The following is an 11,239-nucleotide window of genomic DNA, read 5'->3' as shown; positions in this document are numbered from 1 at the left end:
TGACCAGTTCAGACCAGCTCCCAGCTCGACATGGTTTGAAACAGCTGGATGCTGGTTGACCAGCTCATATCCAGCTAGACCAGCTTCACCAGCTCAATTTTCAAGCTAGTCAAGTTGGCATAGCTGAATTTTACAGTGGGGGAAGGTTCTTAACTAAACATTCTAATGCTGATGTCACAATCACTCTGCTGGCAACTGAAAGCAATGTAGACGGCTCAGAATTATTTCAAATGACATTCCAAAAAGAAAAATTCGAATTTTCGAAGAAGACAAATTTTCATGAAAATCTGAAAGGGTCTTGCCAATTCATATACATTTACCAATTTCTATAATTCGCTTTCTGCACAAACTGGATATCGTTCATTTAATTCACTGTCAGCTGCCTCAATTTGACAAGAATCTGCAGCATAACACATTTATCCCGATGACGATCCGTCATGTTCATTAATTCCTCCTGCGTTAATTGCCTCCCTGGTCTGTTCTGCGTTAATGGGCCATGCCGCGTTCTGGGTAACGCGGTTAGCCCGAGAAACGTTCGTGACGAACCCAACAGCACAACCGATCAGACATCGCGTGCGCCCCGGTTTAATGCCCCTCGGGAAACGATAACATCCTCCAGATCCCACCCGCAGAGCAGGGTGAACGGAAAATGTGAGTCGATTAAAGTGGCAATTAGGGAGCCATTTTTATCTGCCTCCGAATATTAACCTGCGAACGAGCACTGTTAAACCGACAGCTGATAAGAGCAGCACTAAGACCGTTTCCGTGGTCATCCGTCAGAGAACACACCAACAGTGGGCGTCCGTAAGCGCAGACCTCATTTATAACGATCACATGGATTTAAATTTAAAACGTAATCTCGAGAGCAATTTCCCCAAATTGTGCCCACACTTGATTTATAAAAGTAACTGAGGCGGAAAAAAAGTCGCTTGCATTGGTTTGAAGTGGTGTATCTTCTTGAACTCACTTAAACGTGCTTCGCAATTATCCTGTTGTGTGGCTGTGACCAATACCAGACAATTTCCTTTAAATAAGGAGCATGGACTATCAATTAAGCGTTATTCTTAAAACGTGCACACAGCCCACTTCGGGGTTCGGGTACCTCCACTTAGCCAGCAGGTAATTAACTCACAAGTGGAGTAAACTTTCCGTGGCGATACGATCGTATCCACGTCACCGTGGGATTGTAAAAATAACCGTTAGTCATGGTGTTCCGCGTAAGCCACTATTTTAGATACAATTTAATACTGAGATAATTTTATAAACGAGGCCCCTGAACTGTACTTTTCTCCTCTTCTACGTCGCATGCTCTCATCTCCCTCTGTCTCTCTTTCCCTCTTTTTCTCTCTCTTTCTCTCAGAAGAGAGGGCTAATGCAGGCCAGTACTCTACTCCATACAGAGGGAAATAAGCCCTTCTTCAAGATTAAATTTAGCTACGGCTAAATTTAGCTGCAGTTCATGTCAGGTTAAAAAACGGGTGTTGCATTTTAAATGAATACCCTTCATGAGTTCTCTCTCTCTCTCTCTCTCTCTCTCTCTCTCTCTCTCTCTCTCTCTCTCTCTCCTCTCTCTCTCTCTCTCTCTCTCTCCTTTCTTCAAATTCAAGTTCAAGTGCTTTATTGGCATGACATATTGCAAAATATATATTGCCAAAGCGTAGTCATGACAACACAGCAATAAATCATAGTAACAATACTAAGTGTCAAAAAAAAAACTACATAAATGACCCTAATATAACATTAACTATGAACTATTATGTGATGTGAAATGTATATCATCTTTATCTCTCTCTCTCACCCTCTCCCTCCCCCTCTCTGTCCTCTCCCTCTCTCTCCCCTCTCTCTCTCTCTCCCCTTCTCTCTCTCATCTCTCTCCTCCCCTCTCCTCTCTCTCCTCCCTCCCTCCCTCCCTCCCTCCCTCCCTCCTTCAGAGGGCCTCTCATGGCGGTGCAGAGTGGGGTCAGTGCTGTAATCAGTGTACGAGTAGCAGCCTCAGGACCCTGGGTGCGTGCGGGAGCAGAGACACTGCCCCCACGCTGGGGATGTAACGAACAGGCCCGTCTGTGGGAAACAGTGTCGATACGAGTGTGTGTGAGAGACAGAGAGGGAGAGAGTCGGGGGGAGGGGACCGTAAACAGAGACGCCCAGACGGGCGATATTAACACTGCTCACATATTTATTTGTTGTTCAGTTTTGTCACAAGCTGTACCAGAGACCCCGCTCTGTTCTGCCGCTGCCCTCTGTGCTCACGAGGTTATTCGATCTCAATAATTCAGCCCGGGCACCGAGGCCTTGTTTCTCCCAGGAGTTACGCAGGCGGCAGCGCTGAACCCACGCGCAGACAGGAGCCCGATGATGATAAACGCGGTGAGCGGGTTCCGCCCAAACGGGCTGGGCGGCGCCAGTCCGGACCGGGCCTCACTACTCCTCACCGTGTCTGCGGCCGCGGTGAAGCCGCAGCTCTGCGCTGCCGCTACGGGTCTTAAAAGAGGGCAGAGGGGCTTAAAGAGCCACCGTTTGAGCCTGGGAGCTGGAGCGGACGGTAATTGGCTTTTGCTCATCGGTGAGTGACAGGGGGGGGTTTGGCGGGGTGGACCCCCCCTCTCCCTGCCCGAATTCAGCCAGAGAGGAGTCTCCTGAGATTTTCGGAGATTTTCCCCATTTCTTTGTTTCAACCCCCAGTCCTTCTGTTTACACTCCGCTTTGTGTGAGCCACTCGCCAAAATACGCCCCACCCTCTGTAACACTGCCCCCCACCATGTGAGAGAGAGAGAGAAAGAGTGAGAGAGAGAATACATACAGAGAGGCAGACAGACAGACAGACAGACAGACAGACCGACAGAGATAGAAAGATAGATACTGTAGACATTGCATTTATATAGCACTTTTCTCGATAGTCAAAAGCACTTTACAGTGATGAAGGGGAATCTCGCCTCAACTACTACCAATGTGTAGCACCCACCTGGGTGATGCACGGCAGCCATTTTGTGCCGGAACGCACAGAATAGAAATGATTAATGTTTAGTTTACATCCTAATACGTTCAAATGTATTTCTATACATCGTGGTTGTATGCTTTGGCAGTATTTACAAGTTATACTGAAGCCAATAAAGCATTTTGGAATGAGGATGAGTGATCGATGAACAGTGCTCTGCCCGTCTTTGTGGAAACGGGGAGCAGCAGAGCGCAGAGACCTTAGCTGGCCTTGTGGTCTCACGATCTGGGCCGTCTCCGCAGATATAAACTCGTGAGCAGCACGGCTGAGCTGGGTCACAGCAGGGGACTCGGATAGTGGCGTCTCTGTCTTTGTTTGTGTTTTTGTGTTCGCGCCCAGAAAGATGCCCCAGGGCGCCCAACGCTCAGCCTGGTCCCACAGGGAGGGGGGGGGGGGAGGGAGGGGAGGGGAGGGGAGGGGGGGAGGTGGGGGTCAGAGCTGGGACAGACACACTCGCCGTGTACCAACTGCCAAAATCTAACAACGGCTGTTCCTTTGTGGAGGGAGTATGTGAGTGACGGTCATGGGGTTTTACCACAGAAGAAGAAAGAGATAGACACACAGACACAAAGCCCAAACTGTGGCATGTTTACCCCCCCACCCCCAGGGGAGCGGCATGACTTGATGGTGTAGGGAATATTCATGCACGTCCAATTGGGGCAGGGGCCAGTTGTCGCGGAAACGGGGGCGTGATTGGCGATGGACAGTCCTCCCATCGGAGGTCCCGGTGCCGAGAATAACCATAGGGCGGCTGCCCTGGAGACGAGCTGTCAATCACGAAGGACACGTCCAATCACGTGAGGTGGCAGTGCTGGGGGGCGGGACAAAGGGGCGGGTTAAGGTGGGGCAGAGGGGTAAGGATCTGTGCCGCTGAAGAAGACGCAAGGTTGGTTGATTTTACGTTTGCGTTTCAATATAAACAGTCGTTCAGCTGAGCGCACTCAGGAAAACAGACTGATAACATGAGCAGGTGAAGGAGAGAAAGTTCCTTTTTCTGGAATAATTAGCCTATAATTACACATCCAAAAGCACAGGATGGACCTGGTTACCATGGCGGCCCAGACTGAGTACGCCACCCGGTATTACAGCAGAGACGTGAGGCTGGTTTTTACTTACATAACCACTCTGTTCCTCTGTTCCTCTGTTCCTCTGTTCTCTCTGTTCTATTCTGTCTGTTCCTCTGTTCTCTCTCCTCTATTCTCTGTCTGTTCCTCAGTTCCTCTGTTCTTTCTCCTCTATTCTGTCTGTTCCTCTGTTCCTCTGTTCTTTCTCCTCTATTCTCTGTCTGTTCCCACAAATCACTTCCCTTTGATTGGGCTCCCTGTCCTGGATGCGTCCTTTTCCACCCCCCTGATTGGCTGGTTCTACACCCCCCCTGATTGGCTGGTTTTCTAGCTCCACGATTGGTCACCAGCTCTGTTGCAACAGGCAGTGTTGCAGGCTGCAGGTTTTCTGGAAGCAGCTGTGATTGGCGGCGTCCAGCCAGCAGCAGCTGGCCCGTGCCAAACCGCCGAAAAACCGCCAAACCTTCCCAGTCCAGTGCCAGCGCGGTAATCCTCTCTCCCCAATCCCCTGACCGTGCCGCGTGCCCGCTGGATCTCCGGAGAGGACAGTGCGCCTCGTTCCTGAAGCACAGGGGACGTGCCGCCCCCCCCCCCCGCTTGCCCCTCCCCACCCGCCTGTCCCCCCCCCGCCCCCCCCCCCGCCCCTCACCCACTGCCCCCCCCCTTACCCGCTCGCCCCCCCCCCCGCCCGCTGCCCCCCCCCCCGCGTCTCTGACTCACCACTTCATTAGCGCCACGCTAACGCCACCTGCGTCCGACCGCGTCTCAGAATAAAACCGTTCCACAAAAACACCGGCCCTCGCTCTCTGCCCAGGACACTACTTTTACAAATCATCGCACAACGATTTAAAAACATGAAAAAACACCAGAACCAAGTGCTACAGCAGATGCGCTATTTATTTTCTGTCAACCCTTGAAGCAGTAAGTGCGGTCATGCTCTGCGCTTTGTCTTCTGTTTTGTCACTTGTTCAAGAATTGCTTTGTTGTTTTGATTCGTAGTGCAGGGACACCCCTCAGGAGCCCCGATTTAACCTCTCTCTCCTCAGTGATGTCACCATCGCCATGGAGAGACTCCTGCACCGCGTTCCTATCGGACACTATCGGGCAGACCGAGGGAGTGTGTTTGTGTTCCCACGGCTCCTCGTACACACACACACACACACTCACACACACACACTCGAGGAGGGGAAGAGGACATTTGGATGATATAAACATGAGGAGGCAGGCCTGGAGCAGAACTGATCCGCATGGAGATGAACACAACAACACCCACAGGTGGAGGTGAGGTGAGGTGAGCTGGAACTAAGCCTCCGACAGGCGAGGCAGGGCCTCCGAGCCACAGGGCCCGGCGCCCGCGGCTTCACAGTTCCTTCCCACAATCCGAGCACACGCAGCCCAGGGTCCTCGGGGTGAAATGAGCCCCCTTGGCCAACGCCGGCACGTTCACGGAAACGTTATTAATGTGTATCGACCTCGTCAAGTAAACAAATTGACATCGCTGCTCCCCGAGTCCCGCCCCTTGCGGAATCTCATTGGCCGGAGTTTTCGGAACACCCGCCAACCGGACGCCACACCGGGGACGTTCCGCTCGCCGCTATTGGCCGCCGTCCTGCCGGTGGTCGTTAGGTGCGGCGAGGCGAAACAGGAGGCTCACGAGGGGGGAGAGGAAACGCGGTCGGCGGAGATGTGTTTGTGAGCATATGTGGGAGATAAAGCAGACAAACAAGACGGGAGACCGCCCGGCCGATCTGTCAGCCACACACTGAGCCACGGCGCTCCGGCTCTGCATCGCTGCACGCGCGGGGACGTCACACTGAGGAGGTTTCAGGGTTTCAGCGGTAACCCTCGCGGCAGAGCACGTCTTCAGTCATGATGCCAGGTTGAAAAATATGTTGGACTTCAAGTCAACATAACCAAAGTACAAAAAAATGAACAGTACTGCAATCATTAAAAAAAAAAAACGACCTTGTTTGTTCTCTACAATTTCTCCTTCTGATGAAAAATGACACTCATAGCAAGTATTTTTCTTTTGGCAAAAATGTCACTATACTTTCGCCCCAAGGGCCTAAAACATTCAAAGAAATAACAAAAACAAAATAGGGGCAGCCTGTAGCCTAGTGACTCAGGTTCTTGAATGAGAACCGGAACGTTGGTGGTTTAAGCCCCGGTGTAGCCACGGTAAGGTCTGCACAGCCGTTGGGCCCTTGAGCTCCAGGAAGGATTGGCCCCCGTTTAGTCTATTAAACTGTAAGTTGCTTTGGCTGAAAGCATCAGCAATATAACGGTAATGTTTTCCTCTGTAGTGCGGGCGCGCTCACCTCCGATGAGCATGGTGCAGATGGAGAAGATCTTCTCCGAGTCGGTGTTGGCCGAGACGTTGCCGAAGCCCACGCTGGTGAGGCTGCTCAGGGCGAAGTACAGCGACGTCACGTAGGAGCTCCGCATGGAGGGCCCGCCCGCCAGCCCCTCCCCCGGCCCCGCCCCCGCCCCCGCCCCCGTCCCGTTCCACTGGCTGGAGTTCCACGAGTCCCGGCCGGACAGCTCCGCCCCCGTGCCGTTCCACTGGCTGCCATTGGCTGACGTCGCGTCCAGGGCCACGGGGTGCAGCGAATCAGAGTTCACCAGCAGAGAGGTCAAAGGGGACAGGAAGTAGGGGGTGCCCAGCCTCTTCCCCAGCTCGTGCAGCCAGCCTGAGAGAGACAGAGTCAACATTTTCAGTTTCCACGGCAATGTAAGCGTGCCAGAGTGAGCATCTGTAGTCCCTAACCTGCATGTCTCTGGACTGTGGGAGGAAACCCACACAGACACGGGGAGAACATGGAAACTCCACACAGACACGGGGAGAGAACATGCAAACTCCACACAGACACGGAGAGAACATGCAAACTCCACACAGACACGGGGAGAACATGCAAACTCCACACAGACACGGGGAGAACATGCAAACTCCACACAGACACGGGGAGAACATGCAGACTCCACACAGACACGGGGAGAACATGCAGACTCCATACAGACACGGGGAGAACATGTAAACTCCACACAGACACGGGAGAACATGCAGACTCCACACAGACACGGGGAGACATGCAGACTCCACACAGACACGGGGAGAACATGTAAACTTCACACAGACACGGGGAGAACATGCAGACTCCACACAGACACGGGGAGAACATGTAAACTTCACACCGACACGGGGAGAACATGCAAACTGCACACAGACACGGGGAGAACATGGAAACTCCACACAGACACGGGGAGAACATGCAAACTCCACACAGACACGGGAGAACATGCAAACTCCACACAGACACGGGGAGAACATGCAAACTCCACACAGACACGGGGAGAACATGCAGACTCCACACAGACACGGGGAGAACATGCAGACTCCACACAGACACGGGGAGAACATGTAAACTCCACACAGACACGGGGAGAACATGCAGACTCCACACAGACACGGGGAGACATGGAAACTCACACAGACACGGGGAGAACATGCAAACTCCACACAGACACGGGGAGAACATGCAGACTCCACACAGACACGGGGAGAACATGCAAACTCCACACAGACACGGGGAGAACATGCAGACTCCACACAGACACGGGGAGAACATGCAGACTCCACACAGACACGGGGAGAACATGTAAACTCCACACAGACACGGGGAGAACATGCAGACTCCACACAGACACGGGGAGAACATGGAAACTCCACACAGACACGGGGAGAACATGCAAACTCCACACAGACACGGGGAGAACATGCAAACTCCACACAGACACGGGGAGAACATGCAGACTCCACACAGACACGGGGAGAACATGCAGACTCCACACAGACACGGGGAGAACATGTAAACTCCACACAGACACGGGGAGAACATGCAGACTCCACACAGACACGGGAGAACATGGAAACTCCACACAGACACGGGGAGAACATGCAAACTCCACACAGACACGGGGAGAACATGCAGACTCCACACAGACACGGGGAGAACATGCAGACTCCACACAGACACGGGGAGAACATGCAGACTCCACACAGACACGGGAGAACATGCAGACTCCACACAGACACGGGGAGAACATGCAGACTCCACACAGACACAGGGAGAACATGCAGACTCCACACAGACATGGGGAGAACATGCAGACTCCACACAGACACAGGGAGAACATGCAAACTCCACACAGACACGGGGAGAACACGCAGATTATATGATTTTCCTATGGTTAGCTAATGTATAAATATTTGTGTAACGAAAACACTATATATGTATTAGTTAGTAGTCATGAAACACGATAACTAATGAAAAGTTAATTTTATACTATCATCAAGTAATTGATTTTAACACGTAAGTGAGTAAATGCCGATTCACATGCCCTTATTCTACAGTGCGCCCGGATGGAGTAAGCCACTTAAGGGGTCTAGACGAGTGCATCTTCGTCTCATCAGTGATGTTGTGTTATTGCCACTGGAACACTGCAGAATGAGCTCTTTGATTAACACGTCTCCTTGGGTTATAAGCAAGAAACTGTTGATAAATGTTATCATTATAAATGTCACACGTAAATGCTTTTCTAATGAGTGTATAATAATGCAGCAACTGTGCTCATCCAAATACCTGCACCGTCAGGCAATTACACTTGTCTGTGTGAGTGTGAGTGTGTGTGTGTGTGTGTGTGTGTGAGTGTGTGTGAGTGTGTGTGAGTGTGTGTGAGTGTGTGTGAGTGTGTGCATGTGTGTGCGTTTGTGTATGTTTGTGAGTCTGTGTGCATGTGTGCGTGTGTGAGTGTGAGTGTGTGTGTCTGTGCATGCGTGCGTGTGTGCATGTGTGTGTGTGTGTGTGTGTGTGTGCGTGCATGTGTGTGAGTGTGTGCATGTGTGTGCGTTTGTGTATGTTTGTGAGTCTGTGTGCATGCGTGCGTGTGTGAGTGTGTGTGTCTGTGCATGCGTGCGTGTGTGCATGTGTGTGTGTTTGTGTGTGTGTGCCTGCATGTGTGTGAGTGTGTCTGCGTGTGTACGTTTGTGCATGTGTGTGTGTGTGTGTGTGTACACGTGTGTGTTCTAGAACACTGACTTAGAATAAAAAAACAACAACAACATTCCAAAAAGCCCGCTCTATGAGAGGTTAAACCCCAGGTTTAAGGTTAAAGGTTAAATCTCCACGAACGTCCCCTCTCACCCTGCAGTCCTGTCACTGGGTCCTCCAACTACCCCCCCCCCCCCCCCACTGCCTCTCTCTAATGTTCATCTACCGCTGTCCAAGGTACTGCAACCATCCCGCCCGACTTCTGACCCCGTCTGCACGCAAACCGTCGCTGTCCTGGGTCCTGAACCCAAAAAAAACCCCCAGCCTAATGGACGCAGCAGAGACTTCCAGGATGGGGGCTTCGTTCTCCAGGCCCCGGGGCTGCAGCCGTGCCCTGTGTCGAGCTCAGCTCCCCGGCCTTTCATTTCGAATTTTTTTTCTTAAATGCGAAAGAAAGCCAACCCTCTATCACATCGTTCGGGCTTGGAAGTCACTTTCAAAGAAGCGTGACCTTTCCGGTTTTAAGGTCAGCGCGCGTCTGTGGCCCCGGACTGGGCTTCTGGGAGGGGGTGGAGGGCGTCATGGAGACGGGCAGTCTGCCGACCTGGCGGCTTTTGAAAATGCGCGGCGTCGGGACTGAAGCCCCTTCATCAGCCGTACTCCGCGCGCGGGAGCTACGGTGAGACCCGACCGCCACAGACAGACCGGTCAGATCTCACAGTGAATTACCCAAATCCCGCGCTTCACAAAGTGGCGGATTCCCCCGCGCGCGTCCCCCAGTCCGCCGGGCCGCGGGGCTGGAAATAGCCCCACAGACTCAGAGGAGCTCAGAGAGAGCCAGGCTCTGTGCTCCAGAGAGGAACTAAGCAGAGTCATCTACACCATCTGCACTGCAGGGTGTGTGTGTGTGTGTGTGTGTGTGTGTGTGTGTGTGTGTGTGTAAGAGAGAGTGTGTGTGTGCCTGTGTGTGTGTATGTGTGTGTAAGAGAGAGTGTGTGTGTGCCTGTGTGTGTGTATGTGTGTGTAAGAGAGAGTGTGTGTGTGCCTGTGTGTGTGTATGTGTGTGTAAGAGAGAGTGTGTGTGTGGCTGTGTGTGTGTATGTGTGTAAGAGAGAGTGTCTGTGTGGCTGTGTGTGTATGTGTGTGGAAGAGAGAGTGTCTGTGTGGTTGTATAAGCCCTGCTCCACCTTGTGAATGCTGTGTGTGTGTGTGTGTGTGTGCGTGTGTGTATGTGTGCAAGAGAGAGTGTGTGTGCATGTGTGTGTGTATGTGGCTGCATGTGTGTGTGCTCCTGTGTGTGTGCCTGCACGTGTGAATGTGTGTGTGTGTGTGTTCTGTGATTTCATTGTTATCCAGCTTCCTAATTGCATAAGAAAGCTCCCTGTGCGTTTCTCCGGAATCAGCAGATACCCAGCTCTCTGTGATCCGTGGGTCTAATGGCCTTAAGAGACCCAGGTGGCACTTGCTGTGGGTAAGGTACGAAAAGCAATGTCCTTAATCTGACTGAGGTACCAGTAGTATCACTCTCGCTGTGAGTCAATTATAATGTTGACTTTCACAAGAACATCAAATACAGAATGGCAAACACACAGATTTGTTTTTGTTTATTAACTTGTTTATCATCTCTGTTTTTGTCTCAACATTGCCTAATGTGTCTGTATAAGTCTGCATACAAATGTAAAAAAAAATCTTTTTTACATGTTACCTGGGTAAAACGGTTCTGTACCCTTGAGAATTCAGAGATTAATGTATTGCTTATTTACATAGCCGATGCTGATTCATGTCTTGATTTCATTATACCTGTAAACTGAACGCTGTTACACTCTACTGTAGCACAAAGCAGGCAAAGTAAACAAATTACAAAGCAGCTTCCATATGGTAGGTGTGCTAGCCATCTGCCTGCAGTATGGCCTACCAACCACGCACAGGTGAACTAAAATCTAAAAACTAAAAACTTTCACACATTCGCGACACAGGCGCTCTGAAACAATGGAGCGCTTTCATGCGAATTCCATTTTTTTTTGCTGACAACGATTGCAGAACATTTCCGCTCCGGTTGCTAGGTCGTCCATGGATACCGTTGCCGGGCCGAGACGCGCTGTTCGGTAATTGGCATCAGTTACCTGTTCGGG

At 51.5% G+C, this 11,239-nt stretch overlaps 1 protein-coding gene across 1 annotated transcript in view; it reads right to left on the bottom strand.

Moving 5' to 3' along the window:
- kcnh3 (potassium voltage-gated channel, subfamily H (eag-related), member 3) overlaps positions 1 to 11,239 on the bottom strand; it is a 161,781-nt gene that overhangs the window by 39,560 nt on the left and 110,982 nt on the right. Inside the window, 1 exon segment of the mRNA XM_061234144.1 lies at positions 6,378 to 6,749. Within this exon segment, the coding sequence (XP_061090128.1) occupies positions 6,378 to 6,749 (372 nt within the window).

This window comes from Conger conger, chromosome 3, assembly GCF_963514075.1.
Source record: "Conger conger chromosome 3, fConCon1.1, whole genome shotgun sequence".
NCBI lineage: Eukaryota > Metazoa > Chordata > Actinopteri > Anguilliformes > Congridae > Conger > Conger conger.
The sequence above is the reverse complement of the archived record's forward strand: the minus strand, read 5'-3'. Positions and strand labels throughout refer to the sequence as shown.